The sequence below is a fragment of the Brugia malayi genome, assembly GCF_000002995.4.
Source record: "Brugia malayi strain FR3 genome assembly, contig: Bm_v4_Chr3_scaffold_001, whole genome shotgun sequence".
Taxonomy (NCBI): Eukaryota; Metazoa; Nematoda; class Chromadorea; order Rhabditida; family Onchocercidae; genus Brugia; species Brugia malayi.
The window spans coordinates 2,902,717-2,927,315 of record NW_025062477.1 but is presented as its reverse complement, the minus strand read 5'-3'; the positions used below and the strand labels follow the sequence as shown (position 1 = coordinate 2,927,315).

Below are 24,599 nucleotides of genomic sequence, written 5' to 3'. Positions count from 1 at the left end.
AATTTAATATATATTTTATTTGTTTAAAAATCTGATTTAAATACATCAAATTACAGTGATAATATATTTGATAATAAAGTATGGCCAGGAGAATGTTTCAAGAATTCCAGATGCATTGATCATAGGACTATGTATCGATAATTTTCGATGATCAAACGATTCATTGATCATCGGTTGATTTCTGGTGGCTAACATAAGGCTACAAGTATGGGTCAAATGGCTCGTTTCTCATTAATTTATGTAATTTATATATTTTTTATTAAAAAGATCAGTGATTTATATGTCTATTTTCTAGATAAAATGGCAATGAAAAAGAAAATTGAAAGTCTGAAAATTTTTTTAAAAATTAGAAACCACAGTAGTGGAAAAATGATAATTTGTAATTTATAATTTATATATTAAATTTATCAATACCTATCAAATATTTTATAAATAAGTGGAAATATTACAAAAAGTTTATCTCCTGAAGATATTAAACAGATGAAACGAACTTCTATTTCCGATTGAGTACTGAAGAAACATCTTATCCAAATGTAATTTAGCTATTTCAAAGCATATTTATTAGAAATAAAGATCAAATAATTTTAATAAGATGATAATAGCAAATGAAATAATAGGCATATTAGCATGCTTGTTACAATTAAAGAAATTATTATCATGCATTTAGTACTTATAATAAATAATCTTTTTCTAAAAAACCTTAAAATAAATACTTTAAGTTTTTTTTTAAGATTTTTTCATTAATTGCACCAATTTAAGATATTTCTCGTAGGTCTTTATCATTTTCATATTTACAAGGTTATATCAATCTAATTTAATATTAAAACTTATTGATTGCATCAATTAAAAACAGATATATTTAATAAGTATTTAATAAGTTTTCATTTAATAATAAGTAAATGACTGATTGTATTCTAGCAATTATGATGCACAATAATTAATTAAAAACAAAGTAATTACTTCATCTTTAGCAAATTAAAGTGCTAGTTGCTGAAATTTTCAAAATCAAAATTTGTGAATTTCAATTAAAGAAAGAAAAAAACTTTATTTCAGCAGAAAGAGATGATAGATTACACTACGAATTTTCACAATTCTCAGCAATACTTTCTAATGGAGATGAAATTTAAGGAAAATGAAAAGCATATAAAGTGACACAAATACTTTTATCATCGAAATGCAAAAATACTCTCTCTGGACGTAGAATAGATAAACGATTTCGATATTTTAGTGATATGATATCAATTAGTCAAAGTATATCGTTACTCGACAAAAATTAAGTATTGTTGCTCATACCAACAATAATTCTCTCAAATTAATTTTCAAACCTTTTAAATTTATTGGCAATCATGTCTTTGAGAAATATTCTCTGCTTAAATTTATTGAAATTAAAGTTTATTTTTCAATAACTTTTTGAAATAATTGTCAATAGCAGTAATATTAATCATATATTGATAAGGGCTTTGTAACAGATCTCGTGATATGGTTAATTAAAAATTTAGTTATTAAATTTTAATACTGTATGTGAATAACTACATGTTGATAAACCTTTTTGGTTTAGTACTGGCTAGGACGCGTATGAGACCATCATTGAACAATTTTTTGAGAAATATGAAAGGAGAGATATATTTAGTCCTTTTATAGATATATGAATCTCATAATTATTTAATTAAATTACTTATGTAATTTATGACTGGAAACAAATTTTAATAAAATGATCTTTATTATTAGAACAGAAAATATTTCAGGAATAATTACAATTAGCCGTAACAATTAATCTTAAACTGATTTGTAATGCTATTACGAGGTTAGATGTCTTCATTACATCACAATACTTCAAAGGCGAAATTGCCATGATAGTTGGATGATTTGATGGCGATACGATCATTTTTTGATACTTTACGACCTGCATCAAATAAATATAAGGCGCAACGAGCAAGGGTGTTGGAAGATCGAGTACTGTACAACTGTTTGCCACTTTCGACATCAAACCAAAATAGTAAACCTTCCGCTACACCATCAGCATTAATAATGGCTTCCGATGGTGCTTCGGTAAGGCAAACAAATTCCGGCATTTCCGATGGGTTTACTGGCATTGGCTGCAAATAAATCACAGATGAGCCGAACTATGATCATTTATGGTTTCAGTTAACATTCAGAAATTTATCTCATCCAACTGAATAACACATCTGTTGACTAACAAGTAGGATGAGACTACTACATAAACATGTCATAGTACACGAGAAAACAGTTTGTTTAAATTTTTTTTTCCTATTTCTTCTAAGTTTTTCCCAATGTTTTTTTTTTCTAGTTCTAAGAATTTGATAAATTTTGTAAATAATGAAAATTGTTTTGGAAAAGAGACAGTTTTCATTATTTACACTATCGTCTTAATGGTAGCGCTTTGACGACGGCGTATTTTAACAAATAAAAGAACTTGAACCTTGTCAAATCGCAAGGCCATAAGTTCAAATGGATCAGAAAATACTTCATGGTTCAAAACGGAAAGCTGAAATAAAGCAGAATGCATTTGAATTAATAAGAATAGTGTTTAGTCTGGATTATCTGGTAATATGCTAAAGTTGCAGATATGGAGATCATTATTAAAACAACCAATTAAACTTCAGAAATAAAAGCTGTCCTTTTCATAAGCTTCAAACAAACAGTCAAGTTTTTCTTAAATAATAAAATTTCAAAACAGAAGTGAGCTACATTTAACGTGAGAATCCAAAATACCTCAATGTCATAATAAAATGAAATAGCGAGATCATTGATTGCTGAGAGGTCAACTCCTTGATATGCCGAAGGACATGGTTTGCATCGCTTGACAATATCGGGACAACTCACAATTTGACCCATAACCGAAATTTTTGCTGGAATAATGTGCGCTTGTCCATTTGAAAGGCGGAAACTGAGTATACGATTTAGCGATGTTTCCAGAAGAAACCCATGAGAACTAACTGGGCAACATATTAGTACATCCGAACATTCAGCATCCTACAAGAAATGAAGTGATGGAGAAAAGTAAAAACAGTGAACTGTAAAACTACACATCTTTTTAAAAAGAATATTACCTCAAAATAAGTACGAGGTGGCTTAGATGATATCAGCGGATAGCCATTCTCAGTTATACTTCCATCTGTCAAGAGAGAATCTGAAGTACTTGAAAATTAATAGATAATAAAATAAATGAAACTGGCATAACGATCACTAATCTCTCCTTCATTATACCTAATCTAACATTTGCAAGTGGAAAAAGATACAAAACACAAAAGTTTTTAGAATAAATCTACAAGGTGAAAGAAAATTATTCACTTATTCAGTGTTATCTTCAAATAATAACCCAAATACATAAGGAACAAACAAGAATTACCAGGAAGTTTCGCTTAGTTGCTTCCGTTTTATTGAACCAATAAAACTGATAAAAAAAGAAAAAAAGAAAAAAAGGAAAAAAGGAAACATTGATAAATTGACAAAAAAAAAGTGATAAAAAAATTGAAAATAAACTGATATAAAAAAGGAAACAACTAACCCTGATTGTCTGGGAATGCTCCAAAATTGTGGGTATGGGGAGAGAAAAGATGAACCAATTTATGGGCATCATTGTTATAACAACTAAATTTCACTTCCGGAAAAGCATTCACCAAAGCTATCGATAGTGCACCCAAATTAGCTATATCAAGGACGTAGAAATCCCGGTCTCGATTTAACATTTCATCTTGCCGTTTAATATCAGCCAAACTACGCTTGAAAAAATGTATTAGTTGACTGTCATTCATCATTGGGAAATCGTTATTAGGTAGAACAATAATAGTATCCGGTGATGCATAATTCTTATAACTAATTATCATACTGGTACTTGTGTCGCTATCATGCCTGCTCCGTTTCGATGGCAGTACAGAGCTTTCGTCTTTGTCAGTTTTTGATTCTTGTTCCACATTCTTTCCTTTCAATAGTGTGTTGTTACCATTGTCACTACTGCATGGCTCTTCTACATTTTCAGCAATTTCAGGATCTTCCGGAATAACAATATCTCTTAGAGCACACAACAATTGATCTTTGTAAGCTTTAATTTTCAATGTACAAATGCAGCCTCGATGTAAGCTCATTGGTTTTGGTAAGGGATATAATGCTTGCTGCCAACAACCGGTTGTTTCTGGACTTGTGTTGAGAAGTGGTGCACCAGGAAACAATAAACAGCTTAAAAAAATTCCAAATATTATTCAACATTAGAAGCTTCAAGAAGCTTAATTATCACATTTTGGTTAATGTGATAATTAATTTGGAGTGAAAAAAAAGAAAATTTACTATTAATGTAATTCAAACAGATGGTACCATCTTTCTTTTTTCCGTTAATTTTTTCTTTTAATTTTTTTCTTCTTTTGCGTTTTGCTCCAAAAAATAATCAAAATTTCAATTGAGGACTTATTTTATCCAAATTAAACAGTGTTTCTAGTAAATGCTCAATGCAGTCAAAGAACAAACCTGAACCAAGCCATGATGCAATGGGCAGTGCCATCACGTATTATGGGAGTCATTCGTAGCTCTGTGATACCAGTGTTAACAATCTTATACAGCTCTGCACGACTGTCAAAATTGACAGCAAATATTTCAATAGTTTTGCTTAAAATTTTGTATCCTCCGCGAATTTCAGCCGCTGAACAACACCAATATGGTTCAAGCTCACCTAATGTTCCAGAAGTATCTATAATTAATTAGAAATGGCTTGGAGTTAAACTGCAAACTAATTACAAGCATTCCTAACGAATAAGAAAACGACGGAAATATGCAATATTAAATTATTCAAGAAATAATTTAATATAAATACGAAAAAAAAAAAAAAAAAACATACCGTAAGATGCAGTAACGCTATCGGAAGCAAAGCGACATCCACAGAAAACTGACACATGTTCATCCATTATGGCTGTACTCTCAATGATACAAGCATACACTGTTGCCTGCAAGATTGTAATCTTTTTCCATTCAAAAATAATAAGATAAAATTTAAAACGTGCATGAATATTATATTTTTTAGAATATTAGGAGCAAAAAGTTTATGAAGCAAAACTCTTACACATCTAGGAACAATAACCGGTGATGATGACAAGATTCGTGTATGTATATCATATAATGAACATGCAATACCTTCTCCTAATAAGCCACAGTCCATTGTCTCGGTAATTACTACATCGATCTGAAATTTCTCTATATAAAGAAATCAAATTAACAAATGTATGATGAATAACTTAAAACCAAATTGAATGATTTAACGCTCATGTTTCGAGTTTCTTTCAAAATTTTCATTAAAATTTCGAACTAATAAGTTTGCAGAACATCTTTGTAAAATCTGCACAAATTTATTCAAAAATTTCACCAAAAGCAACAATTACCTTTTCAGAGCCAATATCCTCTAGGATAATCTCCGAAGAATGCTTGCGGATTACTGCTTCATTCAGTATTTTCTCAGCAATGTCGCACATATTTAGATCAACTTCACAACAATAAACATCACGTTTGAAGTGCCTTTAATGTTAATTATTAAAAAAAAAAAAAAACTCTACCTTTACAATTATCTATCTAAAAAACATGGAAATGCTATTTTCGAAAACTTTGCATTAAATTTTTTTTGACGCTTATAGATTATGCTGTAAATTCGACCGCCAACGTATTCGAAGTTTAAATTATGATTAGGCTAAGCATAGGTTAAAAGGCGTGCAATAGCAAAGTTGCGCCACAGTTTGAAAATTGTAACCCATATAGATTGTAATGAATCTTTTTTTAAATTTCATAAACTAAATTAATTACCAAGAACTAAGTCTTGCTGTAGAATTTATTAAGTGAAAGCATAACCTGCGTGCAATTGATGTGAGCAAACCAGTGCCCGTACCCAAATCGAGAACACGACTTTCCGGTCTCCAGTTAGCAACAAGTTCTATAGCACTTGCATAAGCAGCATTACGGTTCATATCATTCAACATAGCCCAATGCCATTGATCCATACTGCAAAAAAAAGAAAAATGATCTTTAAAGCTATCAAACATTACATCAAATAAACCAATTAAATCTACGAACTATGAAAGTTATCAGCAAAGTTACCATCATCAAATATGGCATGTGTTTAGGTATGCTAGCAACTACAAATATAAACGCAAAATATAAACGAATTTCGATAAAAACCATTGATATTAAATTATCTCAACTATTATTCAGCTGCTAATAATTTCGATTAATTATAGTGAAGTGAAAACTGATCAAATGAGATGTTTGGGAGAGATCACATATAGCTTACCAAATAGCTTATCATAAGTATATTGATGTCATCCGAAAATATAAAGTAAGGACTGAGTATTATCTTTGGCATATATACACAAAATAACTGGACAATACTTCTGAGAGAGAACAATAACAACAAAAATTAATAAATAAACCTACATATTCGTACTCTTTAATACTCTTTAAATGACTTACATATTCGATTTAATATTTTCCAAGTTTACAAGTGCATAAATATGTGATAGACCTTCGCTTCCACTTACTGCTTCCTGAGCAAAATCAAAAGCTTCCAATAGTCGCCCTAAATTTAATATATCGAGTATTGTTGAAGTTGTCTATATATATATATATATATATATATATATATATATATATATTTGTATAACTGAATTAAAATATATATCTATCTAGTTGTTTTGGAGAACTGTGGACAGATATACCTATTGAAAGAAGCATATCATCTCAGTCTAAACATAAATCCAAAATTCAAAATTTTTATGCCATAAATTTGACATAGCATCATTTCTATGACACCAGGAAGGTCCAAAGCATCATTTCTATGACACCAGGAAGGTCCCAATCAGTGTAAGACAAATGTGATGTTATTATCAGTTTGATTTATAACTTGAACTATACAATATGTAATACTTTTTTCATGTCAATTTTAACAGTTTATAATAAGAACAATAATTAATTTATAATTCATAGTTATAATTTACAAATATATCATAAATTCAGAACATACAATGATTTATTAAAATTTGATTTGCAAACGCAAACATTAATATGGGATGTTGAACCATCTCAATTCATATGTTTCATAAAGTTATCTTCTACATAGCTTCCCACACACAATAACTCAAGCTTAGGCATCGACAAAAGATTAACTTTTAATTAACATATATAACAAAAGTTAACTTACCTACAACAAAAAAAAACTTAGCCGATGCATTCAGAACGGTAGCTTCATGTGGAAATAGTACTCGACTCTGAAGTAATAACATAATTTGTTTCGAATAATCACTACCAGCATTAGCTGAACCCATCTCCTCTAATACAGCAACAAATTCATCCAGATATTTTCGTCGCTCTTCTAACTCCAGGTCATTGAATAAGGTCATGTAGAATCGAGCCGCATCATCATAATTCTTTAGCGCGGCTGCATGCCGTGCTTCCCATAAAGCCAATCTCATTCAGTTCTAAAATCAAATTTTAGCATATTGTCATGCAACTAACTAAATACTTTTGAAAGTGAATCAAACAATCGTTGATCCTTATTACAATTCTTCGTTCAACACTATTAACAATTTATAAAAAGTACAACCGAGAGTACAACGTGTCCCAAGAATGAAACAAAAATGTTCAAAATCTTACGAATAAGTAATCAATAACCTGATTTGAAGAAAAAATTATGACTATCACTCAAACCTTGCCTTTTTCTAATGTTGTTTATGAAACATAACTATTTATATTAAGCTCCATACTTTTTTCCTAATAAAAAAAGGCTATTTTTCATTTTAAATAAATGGTATATTTTATCAACGAAGTCAATAGTTCCTTCCCATATAATCACTAGCAATTGATTAATTTTCTAGTGTTAAGAATTAAAGATCCAATCTTTCTGGTAATTACCAGTTTCCATTATTATCTCATTATAAACACCATTAAACGCTTTACGTTAAACGTGAAGAAAAATAAAATATATGAAAAAAGAAGTCTTCAAAACATCAAATGAATTAGGCTAATAATTTTAAAATACTTTTTATTCATGCAACTATTTATTTACATCATTATCATACATGAATACATTGTACCCTATTTGTTCACCCGTCCTATTAAAACATCAAAATTAAACCTTTTATTCCTGTTGCACCAAGATAAGGAACCGTACTCACTAAGAATGTAACAGAAGACAAATATTGCTCCTTATATAACCATATCAACAATAATTAATCATATTATTGTTTTGCCATCTTATGAAGCGGTTGCTTCATAAGATTTTATGAAATAGTTGCTTAAACAATTACCACTTAAACAATGCAATAATCTTATCAACAATCATTATGTAGAAATGTTTCGGTGCATATCTATCCGGATAAGTTAAAAACTAAGTGCAAAGTTTTATGCACGACTATAGTTAAGTTGTGTTGCGTGTGATAAAAGAAAAACGAATGTTTTTCAGAATAATCAGCGCAGTAAAACGAATCGTGATTTTTTATTTTATCTGAACGGATATCTTAGAAATTCTATGTAGTACGCCTCTCATGTAACTTTCAGACTATAAGTAAACGTATTACTTAAACCCTTTACTGTTTATCACTCTTCTTTTAGCAAAGGTCATTTTTTTCTCCCCGATTTTTCATTACTCTTATCATCGCTCTCTCCTGGCATCAGAAATCTCGAAGTTTGCAAGTTATCCAATTTCTTTATTTCACTTTCCGACAAATACTTGCGCATCGCTTTCTTTGCCAATTTCAACTTATCATCGATATTACTACCCATATCCGTAGTCTGACTTAACGGTTCCCCATACATATTCATCAGACGTCTTTGGTCATTTGTCGTTACCAGCAAATCATCTGGTGGATAAAGTGCTGCAGCCACACAACGGTATTCAATATTCAGTATATTGAACAACATTGCTGCTTCTTCCTAAAAAAAAATCAAAGGTTTCAAGATCAACTGATGATGACAAAACAGATAGTTGAATGGCAAATATAATCGATGAAATAATAGTGAAAAAAATCATTTATGGAATGTGAAGATGAAGTTATCACAGAATACGTATATACAAAGATTCAGTATTAAGAATGATGAGAAATTATTTTGTTAAAATCACAGAAGAAACTGTATCTAAAACTTAAATAGAAAATGTTCGGAAAAAAAATATCACGGTCTGTAAAGAATAACTTGCCGAATGCATGATTTCGAGTCCAATCTTATGTTTAGATAAAAAAGGGGCAATTCGTCTCCGGACGGGATCGACATGTTGACGATCTCCTGGTCCAACTACCAGTACATCTAACTTTGGTTCAAGCAATGCAAAGAATTGTATTGATTCGGGAGTAATATCATCTGGTGTAAGAATACGCCATGAGAGTACAGCTTTCGGAAAAATTGCAATCGGACCATAGAGAAATTGACCGTCGTATAAACGAAAACCATACTTACTGATACTTCCAATACCAATCTGTTGACATTGCAGCATCTCATCGTTTAAACGTGATAAACTAGTCCTTGGTCCTTGATCATTGTCATCTGAAACAGAGACTTGAGTTTTACTTCTTCAATGCTAATTCCATATCCTGACAATACAAAAAACTTTCCTTACCCAAGAAATTTGGTTAAAATGTGAAAAGAGCTATGGAATATCAAATTATTTGTTATGAAGTCAAATTAAAAATATCAAATTTTAGATTTCAATCATGGATGAATGCTCCGAAAAAGTAGAAAAAATCAAACTTACCAAAAGGAGTGTAATGATAATCAGTTAATATTTCACGATTGTTATAATTAGATGAGAATAGTCGCAACTGACGCAACAAAAAGTGCCTTTGCTTTAACATTACAATTCCTCGAATCGAAAATGCCTTCTATAATTAAGCTCATCTATAATCATTTGCTATTTCTTCATCTTCTTGATTTTTAAAAGCAACTGACAAGAGTCTGCAATCTTCGTTTCTTATTTCAGAAACTCTAAAGGACATATCAAAATTGTAAACTTTTCCTGATACAAGAGGAATGTCATAATACCGTAGGAACCAAAACAAAGTACTATTTCCTTAGATTATTCGATTTGCCACGATAAGTTTAAATAACTAATTATGAAGCACAAATTTAGGAGTACAATACCCGAAATTGGAAAATAAGAAAACAATCTTTATGCACTATTTATTGGCCTGGAATAAAAACAGAAGCACTACCGGATTCCGTTCAATTCAGGCTATCACAGATTAAAAGAATGAAAGACAATTTATCACAATTTATTGCTTAATGATTATATTTTTCAAAATATCCAAACTTTCCACAAGTGAATCTGCAAATGCATCTGCACTACGTTGATCCTGAAAAAAAAAAAAAAAAAAAACAAATAGTGTGAAAGTGAAAAAAATTTTCAATACAGATTATTTCTTTACCTTGTTGAAGACACTAGATGAAATTAAAAATTCAAAATAACAGTTCTGACTTTTCAGCAAAGATTTAATTTTCATTTAACTGAAACCGGTTATAAATTGGTCTCCTACCACTTACTAACTAGACTGTCATGATCAAACAATTTGATATTTTCCTTGGAAGGAAATTTCCTGTCGCTCACAAAATGTATATTAAAAATATCTTCATTTCCGCTTATGTTACTACAAAATATGCTTGTAAAATAGGATGGAAATTGCTTTTAGCAAACATCTACCTTATAAGATGAAATAAGAGCACCCATTTTACTGTTAAGTACATTGTAACCGATACCAAAACCATCAGGAACAACCGGCCCAAATCCACCAATTGTGATAGTTTCTGTGGAGAGAGTTGATGTTGACAGGATGAAACGATTCATATATTTGTATATATCACTACTGAATAATTTTGGCTGCAACCAACCAAGTCGTTCAGCGGTACAGCGTAAACCCATTAAATGACGATCAAAACCTTGCCCTTCAACGAAAGTATGCATTAATAAAATTGATTTGAATTGATAAAATAAATAATACAGCTAATTCCAAATTTTGAATTGATAAAATAAATAATACAACCAATTCCAAATTTTGAATTGATAAAATAAATAATATAGCTATCTTTTAAAAACTGCAGCATTATCAATTGAATCAATTACCTGTTGCAGCTTCTTTCACTAGTTGTGAATGCACTGCAGAACATTTCTTCAGAAGTTCTCCAATATTACCTTTGTTACTTTCAATCGCTAGAACTGTATTAGTCGTAGCAGATGTTGCTGAACGTACACATTCTGTTCGTCCCTAAAATGCATCACAAAATCTTAATCTCACTAGGAACTGCATTTTACAAGTGTCGTGTTGTATTTCTAACAGTAATATAAAAGTAAAGTGTATTTCTATGTCCAGTCAAAGCGTACTAAAGTCTAAAAGAGAGTCAATTTTTACTTGTCATTGCAATCAGCAATCATTATTATACAGAGAGAGAGAGGTACAGAGAGCTGTGAGAGAATTTTGAGAGGTTATGAAATAAGCTTAACCTTACCTTTAGAAAAGCTGCAGTACTGCAAGATTCGTAAGATGGAACGAATTCCTTAAAGAGCTTATAAAAAGTCAGCTGGATTGCTAATTGTATAACAGAGTCCGGTGAAAGCTTTGATCGTTTGATAGTTTGTCGGTTTAGATCAAAATATTCTGCAGAACTGTAACATATTCTGGACCCTGTCGCAACATGTTTTGCTTGAGCTTCCTGAATCTTTTGACGTACTGAATCAGTCAATATGAAGTCTGCAAAATATTTCGTGGTCTATCAAAAATTTTAAGGAATAATAAAAATCAAAACTGTAAAGCAATCTGTATGAGTGGCATAACATATACTATACTTTTTAATGATAAGTGCTTAATGTTCTTACGATACAAAAATTTTCCGCAATTCCAAATCATAAAACGTGTTCTTCCATAAAATCAAACCGTTGTTTGCTGTCTTTCTCCATCATAAAATATTGCTTTCTAGAATTCTAAAAAGTCAGTCAAAATGAAGTCTGTAAGATAGTTAAGATATTTAAAAAAAGTACTCACCAATTGGTCGTAAATGACTTCCTAAATATGCTGTGGCATTGAAGGTTTCTTTGGGATGTACAAAATGATTTTGTTTCGCATCACGGAATGATTCTTCCATTAAACGAAGTACAGCAACACCATCACCCCAGCTATGTTCAAAATTTATCGCAGCTGTACCTTGTGCATCAACTATTAATTGGAAGCATTTGTCGAACCATCTGAAATATATTTTAAAAACATCAGTGAGATACTCAAACATCCTCACAGCACCTATCTTGCTTATTTCGCTTAAATTTCAATTCATTAATTGTAATAAACATTAGAACTACCGTTGTAACAAAAAGTAGCCGGCTTGTTCTGCATTAAAAATTCATGAAATCTTTATAAATTCAAACCTGTTCCTAGCGTCACCACCACTTAGTAAGCTCTCAGCCAGTTGATCTAAATTATCACTTCTCGGTGGATCCAGGCAAAGGGCAAACAAACTATTGTCAATTAGCGCCAAACTTGCCGAATTATTGCCAATTGAAGACAACTCAGAACGAGCCTAAAATATATTTTCAATTATTACAAATTCATTTTTCCATCGTCAACACTGTCTTCCGTAGACAAAGTACATCACATACTGAACTGTGTTGAGTTACAGTGATAGTTTTCACCATCGAATAGTAAATAATAATTATTCAAAATAATTCTGATGAAAAATGAACTATTATGGAGGATTTTGGCGAAGACAAACTGTATAAGAAAACCTGACTTTTGCCCACTGGTCGCGTTCAAGTGAAGTTAAAGATCCTACGCATTCTTCCGATTTTAGGTTGCTCTGTTCGGATAATATGATGGACAGGCAAGCCTGAACTTGTTCTGCAGGAACAATTGAACCTGTGAATATAAACTGGTAAAAATAATATAATGCAAGTAAATACAGGTTATTTCCAGATACTAAATAATGCATTTATATCATTTTTGACATATAATTCTTGAGCTGCTTATTTCAGCTAAGAACATACCGTTTTTGTCAAACAAATCAACGGAATAAATTCTTCCTCTGTGTAAGACAATAAAATGTTTAGAATCAGCACAACGCATAAGCCAATCCTTCTCTTTTTGTGGAATACGTGTACCGCCAAAAAGTGATTTGTACTGGCTCATGTCCAACGGAAATGCACCAAAAGCAGCTGCACCGTACCATCGTAAATTTTCTGGCAAGTTTCTAGAAAGTTTCACAATTATGTCTATTATTTGCAAAAACATATTTCTTGCATCACTTTTTCACTCATCCATACATAAAAAATTCTTTATAAATTAGAAAATAGAATAGTACATCATAGTCTTTTACGAATTACGGAGAAGAAACCTTAACATAATATGAAAATAAACTAACTTGCAAACCCATCTGAATGGTGTTGAAGTGGCAGTCTTGGGATTCATGTAGTATATTTCAGGCGCTAAACATTCTGCATCTAGCGCACGCTTAATACGACCGTACGAAATAATTAGATTTGTTGCGCGAGTAAGCTAAAATAAGTAACAAAATATCTCATTCAAATGTAACCACCAAAAAATTGTCTCAGTATCAAACTAATTTAGCAAGAACAGCAAATATTCACCAAACGGCTGTGCTAATAAAACGGCTCAATATACATTCACAATTGGAGTGTAGCTAAAGAGATATATGTTAAACTGACTGAACAGACTTGGGTTAATAACCAGCGATTCTTGCTTAATCAGTAAAACTGAAATTGAGCAATTCATTGAGACTGATTATTACCTGGTCATTATAAACTGGATCTGGATCTGGAGCATAAACCATGAATGGATTATAATTAATGGGACATGGAAGGCGATCGCTAAGGTACATGTCAAACCACGGTTCTGATATGAAGCTTGTATGCAGATTCCGTTTATCATGTAATATGAGCTCTCTTTGTAATTCTGAAAACAGCAGCGTTTTATTATCTATAAGAAAAGTCTACACATACAAGAGCTAAATTAAATTTCACAAAATATATACTTACCAGGACCATCATGTGCTGCAAAATCTTTTACCAACTCTTTCAGCAACTCTAATTCTCCCTTTGGTAGTATGGCTTCTGCAGATTCGGTGAGTCTGAAAAATAAAGAGCTGTTTCGAAATATTTTTATATAACTTAAAAATATTCATCTCATTAAACGGTAAAATTACAATTACATTAAACACTGTGTCTTTAAAAAAAGCTACCTGCGACACGAATCTGAAAGTTTTGGAATTGGTAATCGTCGAAGACTTCGTTGGAAATGATAAGTTGGAATATCGCTTTTGTGAACATATTGATAGTTATCACCACTTAATTTTTGAGCACTGTAAATTTTTTCGATGAATAACGATTAAATGGAATAAAAAATGTCCAAAATACAGCGAATACCGCAGTAAAATGCGATAAACGAAAATTTAACAGCCTGCTGTTACTCTTTATGTATATATTTCCTTCTTGTGCTTTTGATGGATGAAAAAATATGTACAGATATTTCACACGATTTTTTTAAAAATGAAATATTCAGAAGTGGAAAGTGCAAATTCCGAATTCTCTCTTTAGCACAACTACATATATTCAGTAATTTGACTTACACACAGCTTGTTGACATTTCGCGCAGTCGAATCAATGAAATCCCTTTCCGTAACGCTTGCATAGTTAGACAAACCGATTTAAAATAAAAGCCTAAGATCAGCTATAATATCAGTGCATTGCATATTTCTTTTGATGCACGTATGACTTCCTAACTCTCTTCAACCTTGTTACTCATGGATAATCTTACTGGATCACTGACACCAAAAAGTCGACAGTCAATTCTAGGAAAAAAAAATTGTTATAATAACAAACTGTTCATACTTTCTGATATAAATCGTTCCAAATTCATTTGACACACTTCAAATATGACATGGAATAAGCGATAAATTAATATTATTATCTCGAGCCTAAAAATGCTTACATTGATCATAGCGCATAGAAGGTTTATAAAAGATCAGAGCGAGAATCATAAATTACAGCTCAGGTTTAATTGAATAAATGAAAGTGTATAACACTTGTAAATATGCACAATGTAAACAAATAATATCTATTTAAAGATCATGAAGTTCGCCATAAATGAACGATCCACATAAGGTTGCGTATAAACAAAAGCTTTCAGAAAGCTCAAAATATCTAACATTTTAAAGTGATAAAAGTGATAAATAAGAGATTTCAAATATTTCATATTATCTTAAAAGCGTTGCACTGCTACAATTGATGCTTGAATAATGCTTCCATTATCAACAACCACGTTTCGCTCTCAATATCCGTTCACGAGCTTCGCCGCGTTTCAAGCGAAGCTGCTGACGTGTTTCAGTTCTACAACAAATCGGTATACTCATTATTGTCCGTTAATCAACAGTATTTATCACAAACAAAATCTCAAAAACTTTCCCTTAAAAAAATTTAAGATATACTAAAGGTAAAAATAAACAAACCTTGAAGCAGAAATAGCTGTTAATGTTTGCACCTGGCCAAGTTTTTTTGCTTCATGAAATTGACTATCAGTCATTTTGGTGGTATCCACATAAGGTATTAGATGACGATAGGGTACATATCGACGCCCATATTTACGGAGCGCTTTCTTTTCACTTTCCGTTAGTAACACTAAATGAATAAATGAAACCCATTAAAACCACAATTTAATTAGTCGCACAGCTGTGCAATGGACTGAATGAAAAATGTCACGCGAATGATCAACAATTCAACCAAGAATTCTCCGAAAAACTATAAAATAGATAAATAGCTTACCTTCAGAATTCTTTCCTTTTGGAGTAGCCAGTCTTTGCAAACGTGTGCTTAATTGTGGCACGGTTACAGAATTAGTCAACTGTGCAAGCCTTGGAGATCGTCGAACTTGTTTGATATTGAGCCTTTTTGTTAGCTTTTTTACACCAATCTATAAAACGCTATAAATAATTTCTGAACTTCGAAAGAAAAAAATTCAGAAAGTAAATTATATTATATATTATTATTTCCTTCAAAAAAAAAACCCAAGCATAATATATTCATGCATAACATATATGAACATAGAAAATACCTAAGCTATTTTTAAAATATATAAGATACCTAAAAATATAAAAAATATATAAAAAACATTTAAAAAAATGTATGAAAGCCAATTAAAACTTAAAGAATGAATAGCGTACTTCTGGTTTCTTTCTTCTACGTGGTAATGGAATTTTAGATTGTGATGCCACATCAGAACAATTCTGTATCGCTGTAGAAGAGTTTTTTGTGCCATATAGTTTTGGGAATGAAAAATCCATCTTTGATGGATCTTCATCAACATTCTTGAACTGATGCCTGAACAAAGATAAATTTAAAAAAAAGAGATCCATAAATCCTCTTTACTTTGATTATAGGTTGAATAGAATATGTTTCCCTAAACCTCGAAAATTCCCTGATGAAAAATAAACACTATGACGTCCGGAATATTTCACTAAAAAGTGAAAATTATACAAAAAAACAGTTTATATATTATATATGTGATTATATTTATAGCAAAGACATACCCAGTAGTTTCAACTCCTATTTCAGGTTTTGCTTTCTTCAGAACTTTCGGTGTAGCTAACCTCTAAAAACATATCAAGTTTTACGGAGAATATTCGCGAGTTTTATGAAAACAATTCTACTGATTTAAGATTCCTGAAATCTCCAACTATTTTAGCATAATGTGAATGAAAACTAGGTACTGACGCTACACAAGTTCAAAATTCTAGCGTCAAACTATTTTGATTTGCTAAGGATATATTGGCATTTATTTACAGCAGATCATCGGTAGCTTGAAATTCGCAAAACAGAAATTCCATAGCCACTAAAGATCACATCCATTTCTTGCATTATCATAAGCAATTCATATAGAATCATGCGAGCACTGTATCAGGTGAAATTAAAAAAACTAAGACAGCCGATTTTGGATATGGAATTGCATACCATGATTGCAACCATAAAATAATTTGAAATAAAATTGAAGCAATTTTTGGCAGTCGATATATTTTACCTTGAAAGTATCAGGAACTGATCTTTCATGTTCTGCAAACTTTCGCTTCACATTTGCATCGACCTCTTGTAGAGTTGGTTGTTTCGCAGCCAATTTCTGATGAAGAACGGCGAATCGTGCAACAACTAAATCTTCATGTATTTCTATAACTCTTATTGTTTTTATCTAAAAATGTCAAATTTTTGAAAATCATCCTTTTATGGTTCTTGAAACAACCATAAAAACATCGATATATCACGTTGTCTTTGAGCAAAAATCTTCACTTATTATGCAAAGACTGTTAAAATTGTAAACAAGACACTTCAAGAAAGGATTATAAGAGTTGAAAGTGCATACGCACGGTGTAGTACCTAATTAGACAGCAGTATGATATAGTAGGAAAACTAATGACTTACGTGCACCAGGCGCAACAGATTTGCCTTTATAAGGAGTACCTTGTTCCATTTTTCGACTGGAATTTGATTCATTTAATGGCAGAAAATTGCCTTCTTGGCTACGTTGAAGCGTGCTTTTTTTTTCAATCGAATTCCCATCTATAAAAAAAAAAAAAACGAAAAAATATTAACAGTTTAGATCATAGTGTTTTTTCTGCAGATGAAAAACAGATATAAAGTTATGAAACAAGAAGTATTTGGAAACATTTCTAACCTGCTGTAGTCAACTTCGCAGTGGACAGGTCCACATCATCCATATCAACATCACTATCTTTTTCAATTGTAAAAGTTTGATTGAGTGTATCATTTAAGGAACTTTTAGATGAACACGACAAAGTTACCTGAAAGCCCATGGCTGAAAACTATTACGTGAGCTGGGATTGAAAAATATTAATTAGAGAATGATATCTAACCAAACGGTAATATAATGAGACAAAAAGTAAATATAAAGAAGCTATATAATGACCACATTATATCAACACCTTAGATTCAATTTTTTTCTTCGGAGTAATATTTTCTTTATCGCATTCAGAATGTGGCCAAACTTTCGACAGTTCCATTATTAACACTTCTTTCTGAAAAACTTATATAGCTGAATTTAATAAGCATCTAAACAAATCTATTCGCAGTAAATAATTTGTTTCGATGAAATGAAATACAAACAAATATTTCATAGCATTATTGGGGACCATTATCACATGCTATTTGAATACTGCAATACAGTAGCTAAGATTAACCAGTAAGAGCAAACTAAAATTATACTGATTAAAGTGAAGTGGATTGCGCTAATTTAGCTTTCAAGTTAATATAAATAGAATTATAATGTATGAACTTCATAATGTTGAAAAAACAGATAACTTATCGTATATCATATAAAATTTGAAAAAAAAAAAAAAAAAGAAAAAATTATGCACAAATGATAACCTTTTGATTAGCATTCACTGAGTAACGCTTTGCAATTTTTCTTAACTGAGAATATTTCAGTGTAGAAATGCGATTTCGAGGAGTTCCCAAATTCATTGATTTATTTTCCATTTGTCACTAAAAATAATAAATTACTAATTTAAACAAAAAAGCAACAAAAAAGCATACATCGAATCATGCAGAAAGGAATAAAAAACGAAATAATTCATATGAAATATCAGAAGAGAATAATGTGATTCGTCAAAAATACTTTGTAAAAAATGGCTTAGATTATTTATAGTATTACCAAAAGTAAATTAAATATTTCACATATAACTATAATCCCACATTCGTGACCTCATGCTGACTGACCCCTTACTTTCCACAGAGCGCCTTCCACACCCATTTGAATTAATAAGCAATAGAAGGACAAAGGTCAATATGCGACCAGGAACGAATCAGTTTGCGATGGGTGATAAGAAGGGGGAAGTGATATTGGCATAACATTAATATGTGATTTTGTTGGTTTGTTTGTTTATTTTTTTTTTTGTTTTTTGAATTCACAAGGAAATTGTTAGGTCATAGGGCAATATGTTGTCATTATTTTTTTTTAATTCTATAATAAGTACTCTGGAAACATTGATGAATTTAGTTTTAGAAATCACTAAAAATTAAATAAAACAACCAAAAGCTGTTTCTTTTTTTTTAGTATTTAATTTTAATTGAAAACAACACTATAAGTTGAAATATTTCCACACAGATTATGAATCATTTTGATATTGTATAGTTCACTTCTATGATGTCTACGTCAATAACCGCTAATTCTACTCGTTGGATTCATACGGATCCGTTATCGGCATTATGGAGTATGTCCGATAATGTACCTGTTAATGATGTGACAATTGGTCCGGATCACAAAACTGTTATTGTCTTGGATCATTCACCTGATTTTGCTACTTCCTCTAATTTTGTTAGTTTCGTTTTTTCCTACTCAATTCATTTTTTAAATTAAATTTAAGTAAAATTATCACATTAGCTCCTTGAAATTTATCACATCAAATTTTTGACTTTCTCCATAATAGGAAATTTTCTTTAGTTATTTTTAAATGAAATAAGGTACAAGCAGTGTATTATATATATGCAAATTTTTGACTTGAGAAGTTTATCTTTCTTTACGGTAGTCATGATGGTAGGTAAGAATATCATAGATCTCACGCGAAGTGTTTGGATAAATTTGAATAAAGGAATAAAATTTTGAATATAATTGGTGGTGTTCTTTCACATCAGCTTGAAATTATTTTTACAGAAAATCGACATTCCCCTGAAAGATTCAACAACGGGACAGATGCGTGTAGTAAGTCAGGTGGAGAAGACACTTTGGACTTGTGCTGTTGAATCAGCCTTTGAATTCCATCGAATTGTTGATGAAATTTATCCAGATGGTGTGCGGCTAATGCGTTTCGTGATTTCCGATTTTGTTGGAAGATTTCTGACACCGAATTGGGGTACACAACTTATTTCATTAGATCAGGTTCATATTTCTTCGAAGCATATCTATCAAGATGATTCAAGAACTTAGACATGTGATTAAAAAAAAGTTTCAGATATTAAGTAATTATTATTTTATGTTGTTAATGCATAAGTAGTCTCAGATAATTTACTGAAAAGCGTATTTTTTTAATGCTCATCTTCTATGAATTGGTTCTTTTTAGTTATTGAAATCATTTGCATCCTGTGGTGTTCCGGATGCTAAAGCGGATTTATCATCCTGTTCAATAATTAACGGTATCTCGATTGCTGTTGAAGCGATTAGTGAATTGACAGAATTACAAAAAAAGCAGTCTGATTTGAATTCTGGTTTCAAATATTTTGGAAAGTGTAGTAAACGTGGTGAAAGCAGTATGAAGGAGCATAGTGATGAAAAACAGCTGGAGAGCAAAGAATTATTCGACGTTGTTGATGATAAAAGTAAAACAGACTTGAGAAATAAGAGATTTGCGGTAAGCTTTAAGTGTTTATTTTCTTAAATGCATAGATTTCTTAGCAAAGATCCGCAGTTACAAGTGATTACATTACTTTTAATTGTTGATAATGATTTTTTTTTTTTGTTTTAGATCCTAGGGAATATACGGAAACTAAATAATATGTTGGTTTTCTTTCTTTTAAGGATCGCGTAAAAAGGTTATCACTTAAAATGAAGTTTGCAAGGCAGAAAATGTATGAATTAACGGTCGAAAATGGTATCAAGAAAACGTTTCCAAATACGGGCTCAATTGTTGTTTTCACATCTCTTAAGAGGCATATGTTACAGTTGAAAGTTCTTGTTTAATTCGAAAAAATGATGTAATTTATGAAATAATCTGTATTACCAATCATTTTTTTTTCTGTTTTAGAACAGAATAATAATTTGGTCAAAGCATGATTAGTTGTAACTGATAAGGATATTTCAGTGACGAAGATATTGCTATGTTGACGAAACATATCACTGAAGATATTATCAGCCGCAATAAAATTGTGAAAGCTTTGGATGGTGATAAAAAGTTAGTAATAAAAAGCAATCTTTTGTTATAGTTCATTTCAGAGATGTGAAATGCGATAAAGTGAGAAGGGAAAGGCAAAATTCTGATGTTTTGTTTAAATATTTTTAATATATTTTAGTTTTGCCCCAATCACGCATGTGCAAGTTTATTTTATCATTATTTATCCGGTGACAGACGACAATAAGGATAAAATCTATCTTCCTACTGCTAAACCGCTTACTAAGGTTGCTATGTTTTACTTTTTCAATTGCTCTGAAGCATTTTTTTTAGCTTTTTTTTGTTTTGTTTTGTTTTAAAAGGGTTTTACTTACATGATTGGTTTTTATCCGTTTCAAGCTTATTCTTTTTAGCTGAATGAATATGTTTCATGCAGTGTTGTCTGTGCTGAAGCTGGTCCATCACTACGACCTGTTTTACACGGTGTTATTCTGAAGCACTTTGATTTAGTCTCAACAACAGTTACTAGTATACCAATGAAGGTTAATTTTGATGAGCAAATTCTTATGAAGTCTCATATTCTAAGGTTTTAATTTAAAATCCACCATTATTATAATTTTCAGGAAGAAGCACAACAGGGACAGTCGGTGAATTATGACGTAGAGGTATTTCATCCACGTCGGAGTCATTATTTCTTACAACGATATGGTTTGGTCGGACCAGGTTCCAAGTTACGAGTCACTGTTAATCCCGGCGATTATGAAACTGTCAAACTAGCCTGGACAACTCCATCTGCTAAAAATCGTTGGAATCAGGTTTTTGTTTTAATTTTCACTGTCATATTTTAATGAATCTTGGGAATTGATGGACTAAGGATGTAAATTTTTTCTTTCTAGTTCCCTCGATGCATCTCTGCACTTCCGATATCACCAGCAAGTGTCAATGGTCGGCCATCTGTTTGTCTTACTTCATTTCTTCTTAGCGGCAGAAATGTTATGCTCGAAGTAACATCTTATTGTTAAAATTTTTATTTTCATTTCAAATTTTAGGGATGAAGAAACAGTGGAGTTTCTTCTCTGGTGGGAAATAAACAAATATTAATAATTTTTTTTTGATCGAATTTGATTTAGGTTTCTTTTTTTTCAGCCTTTTAATTGATTTAGGTGTTGAAACATAATGTACATTTGCCACGAGACGTTACACCGAATGTTAATCAGAAGCTCATTTCGCATCTGTTGATGTGTCATGCAGGGCGGATTTATATACATACAGTGCATATCGGAAATCATCGTAAGTCATACTTTTCTAACCTTTATTATATGATATTTCTGATTCATTAACTTCTTTTTAGCAGTACTTGATGATAGAAAGCTGTTGACAAACGCAGTATTACCTAAGCCGAGTGCACCGCTTCGTGTTGCTGATTTTGCTAGTTTTATGAAAGAAACACGTCTTGTCATTTCACAGGAAACAGGTAATTGATAATTTTAAACTTTTTCCTGCATATTTTCTTTTCTTCTCTTTTTTTGTTGAACTTCATCCCAAAATTTTGAAATTTAGAAACGATATCAAATTTTCAGGATTGATCGTGTAATATTAGTAGTATCTTGGGGAACTGCTGAAATTTGTAAGTTTAAAATCGGAAACCTGATTAAGTTTGCTTTTTGCAGATGTTTCACCTGCCTCAGTCGATGATGAATCGGTATATAATGAACAAGCACGGAAGCAATTGTTGAGACTAACTCGTTACTGGCCCTCCAGGCTAAATGAAGCTTTCATATACAATATACCAAAAGTACTATTATTAGGCATTGCTTTATTTATTTTCAAGAAATTATTTAATCTTTTAGAGATTACTAAATGTCGTCGAAATCTCTATTTTATCTACATTTCCAGAAATTCGACCCACTGTTAACTCTAATACGACGCAGTGAGCTTTCAACGAATGATGTTAATAAATGTCGCGAATGTATCTACTCGCTAATGGCTTACAAGGATTCAAAGGAGCCACTTACTTTGAAAACTATAGATTGCTTGAAATTCAAAAATCCACTTAGTAGGTGAGGTGATAAATTTTAATATTGAAAACTGGTTTCTGGTAAAGAAAAGATTTTGTATTATCAGAGCATGCTGGAAAAAGGCGAAGTCCACTAACAAAAAATGTTATTTTTCCTTTCTTTTTTTTTTTTTTATATTTTTTATTTTGCAATGATTATTGTTTTATCTTAATTCCTTACAGAGATGAACAATTCCGATATGCTTGTGATGAGTTGCTGAATCATTTGCATAATTATGTGAATCATTCGGCGAGACATCTTGAAGTGTTTAACATGTTTCTTCAAGTACATTTTTCATCATATTTTTTTAGTACTATCCAACTCTTGGTCTTCTTGATAAATTTCTTATCCACATTATAATATTTTGATTATAATATCGTCTAAAAAAACATGTGGAAGTGATTACAAGTGTTGATAGTTTATATTATACCATTTCGTGGTTGCAGATTTCGGGTCTTGATCGCGCAACTCATGTTTCGGTGCAAGATGTTTCAGTCCGTACTATGCAGTAATCTTTTCCAAAAATTTTCTTGATATAAAATGTAGTAAGGACATAAATCAATTTACAGTGTACAGTGCAAGGAGAAATAGGGCTTATCAAAAGGAAAATAACTGTTGATTTGTCTAATATTTTATATGATACTTGTAATTTTCATTTATAGATTGCCGTCTAGTTCTTCATCGGTTTCAACAGTACGAAGTCAATCACCAGTGGATACGACGCAACCAAAAAGTCGTAGTATGTCTCCGGTAATAAAAAAACCACGGAAATCTATATACACCTGGGGACCAAATGGTACTTTAGATTATTTGTAAATACATTAGCTAAGAATGAGATTATGATTCATTTTCGTCAAAGATCATTTGTTTAACCAGATGTAATCTCAAGTCCTGGATTTGTTTTCTTTTTAGAAAAGTTGAATCTTTATGATTACTATCTTGAACGATATCAAAAGGAGCACTTAACAAAATGGAAAGATTTCGTTGGTCGTGTAAAAGCTGGCAATAAACCTGCTATACTTTATCCAAATCTTGATCTTAACAAAGCATCCAGCAAAGGTGATGCTGAATCTGTGTAATACTTTTCCATATATATTCATTATTATATGTGTCCATATATATTATTATATTTTCGTTTTGCTTCCTTTCCTTCAATTCCTAGAAAATATGCATAATTTCTAGAAAAAAAAAAAAAAAAAAAAAAAAAGAATTGCTGAGTATTGAAATGGAGTTTTTTTTTTTTCTAGTTCAGATTACAAAATTATGTAATTTTGTTCATTTTTCAAGTTCTACTATCACGGTTCTGATCTTTCACTTTGTTACTTTTACATATTTATCTATTTTATATATTATCTGCACTTATCTTTTTATTTCATGATTTTTCGTTTCTTTTTTTTTTTTCGCTGGCATTTTCATAAACTGTAATGCATTCAATAAATTGTCAATAAATATGCAACATTTATGTGTGATAATGGCCATAAACATAAGGTATATAAAAGTTAGAGATGAAATAGCTAATTTCCCTCGCAAAAGATATGCAAAGGTTAAGTAAAATAGCATACAAGCAGCTTTCATTTAAATTCAATTAACATTTAGCTAATTTCTTCTACTTCCTTCATAGCTTTACTTATTTCTGATGAATTTAATTATGGGAATGATCTTTTATCTTCTCCACTTTTG

At 31.1% G+C, this 24,599-nt stretch overlaps 5 protein-coding genes across 7 annotated transcripts; 1 reads left to right on the top strand and 4 right to left on the bottom strand.

Moving 5' to 3' along the window:
• Positions 1 to 1,823: 1,823 nt before the first annotated feature.
• Bma-prmt-9 (Uncharacterized protein) lies at positions 1,824 to 7,463 on the bottom strand (the record flags this gene model as incomplete). The annotated part of the gene is made up of 12 exons (XM_001895312.2): positions 1,824 to 2,096; positions 2,441 to 2,506; positions 2,734 to 2,994; positions 3,072 to 3,151; positions 3,530 to 4,197; positions 4,483 to 4,702; positions 4,850 to 4,955; positions 5,072 to 5,191; positions 5,388 to 5,520; positions 5,848 to 5,997; positions 6,466 to 6,571; positions 7,193 to 7,463. The coding sequence occupies 12 exons, from the start codon at positions 7,461 to 7,463 to the stop codon at positions 1,824 to 1,826; spliced, it is 2,454 nt and encodes an 817-aa protein (XP_001895347.1).
• A 1,144-nt stretch (positions 7,464 to 8,607) lies between these two features.
• On the bottom strand, positions 8,608 to 9,836 carry Bma-nuaf-3 (uncharacterized protein; the record flags this gene model as incomplete). Its single annotated transcript, XM_043079832.1, has 3 exons — positions 8,608 to 8,918; positions 9,181 to 9,528; positions 9,737 to 9,836. The coding sequence occupies 3 exons, from the start codon at positions 9,834 to 9,836 to the stop codon at positions 8,608 to 8,610; spliced, it is 759 nt and encodes a 252-aa protein (XP_042935766.1).
• A 417-nt stretch (positions 9,837 to 10,253) lies between these two features.
• On the bottom strand, positions 10,254 to 14,666 carry Bma-cpt-2 (Choline/Carnitine o-acyltransferase family protein; the record flags this gene model as incomplete). Its single annotated transcript, XM_001895314.2, has 13 exons — positions 10,254 to 10,334; positions 10,679 to 10,920; positions 11,099 to 11,240; positions 11,482 to 11,723; positions 12,015 to 12,214; positions 12,392 to 12,543; positions 12,754 to 12,878; positions 13,007 to 13,209; positions 13,381 to 13,514; positions 13,768 to 13,931; positions 14,015 to 14,106; positions 14,218 to 14,337; positions 14,605 to 14,666. The coding sequence occupies 13 exons, from the start codon at positions 14,664 to 14,666 to the stop codon at positions 10,254 to 10,256; spliced, it is 1,959 nt and encodes a 652-aa protein (XP_001895349.2).
• A 619-nt stretch (positions 14,667 to 15,285) lies between these two features.
• On the bottom strand, positions 15,286 to 18,517 carry Bm16926 (Uncharacterized protein; the record flags this gene model as incomplete). Of its 2 annotated transcripts, none has more annotated exons than XM_001895315.1 (10): positions 15,286 to 15,364; positions 15,484 to 15,652; positions 15,797 to 15,944; positions 16,195 to 16,351; positions 16,561 to 16,622; positions 17,049 to 17,173; positions 17,444 to 17,581; positions 17,697 to 17,823; positions 17,965 to 18,057; positions 18,407 to 18,517. In XM_001895315.1, the coding sequence occupies 10 exons, from the start codon at positions 18,515 to 18,517 to the stop codon at positions 15,286 to 15,288; spliced, it is 1,209 nt and encodes a 402-aa protein (XP_001895350.1). The 2 variants fall into 2 exon arrangements, with proteins under 2 accessions (XP_001895350.1, XP_042935765.1); XM_043079831.1 differs by having other exon boundaries at positions 17,483 to 17,581.
• Positions 18,518 to 19,184: 667 nt separating this feature from the next.
• On the top strand, positions 19,185 to 23,998 carry Bm5178 (uncharacterized protein; the record flags this gene model as incomplete). 2 transcript variants are annotated; one of them, XM_043079830.1, is made up of 17 exons in its annotated part: positions 19,185 to 19,355; positions 19,692 to 19,916; positions 20,098 to 20,385; positions 20,553 to 20,689; positions 20,836 to 20,925; positions 21,044 to 21,149; positions 21,276 to 21,404; positions 21,486 to 21,677; positions 21,759 to 21,866; positions 22,026 to 22,152; positions 22,214 to 22,336; positions 22,533 to 22,657; positions 22,759 to 22,922; positions 23,102 to 23,204; positions 23,366 to 23,427; positions 23,582 to 23,715; positions 23,832 to 23,998. In XM_043079830.1, the coding sequence occupies 17 exons, from the start codon at positions 19,185 to 19,187 to the stop codon at positions 23,996 to 23,998; spliced, it is 2,451 nt and encodes an 816-aa protein (XP_042935764.1). The 2 variants fall into 2 exon arrangements, with proteins under 2 accessions (XP_042935764.1, XP_042935763.1); XM_043079829.1 differs by lacking the exon at positions 20,098 to 20,385.
• Between the last annotated feature and the right edge of the window lie 601 nt (positions 23,999 to 24,599).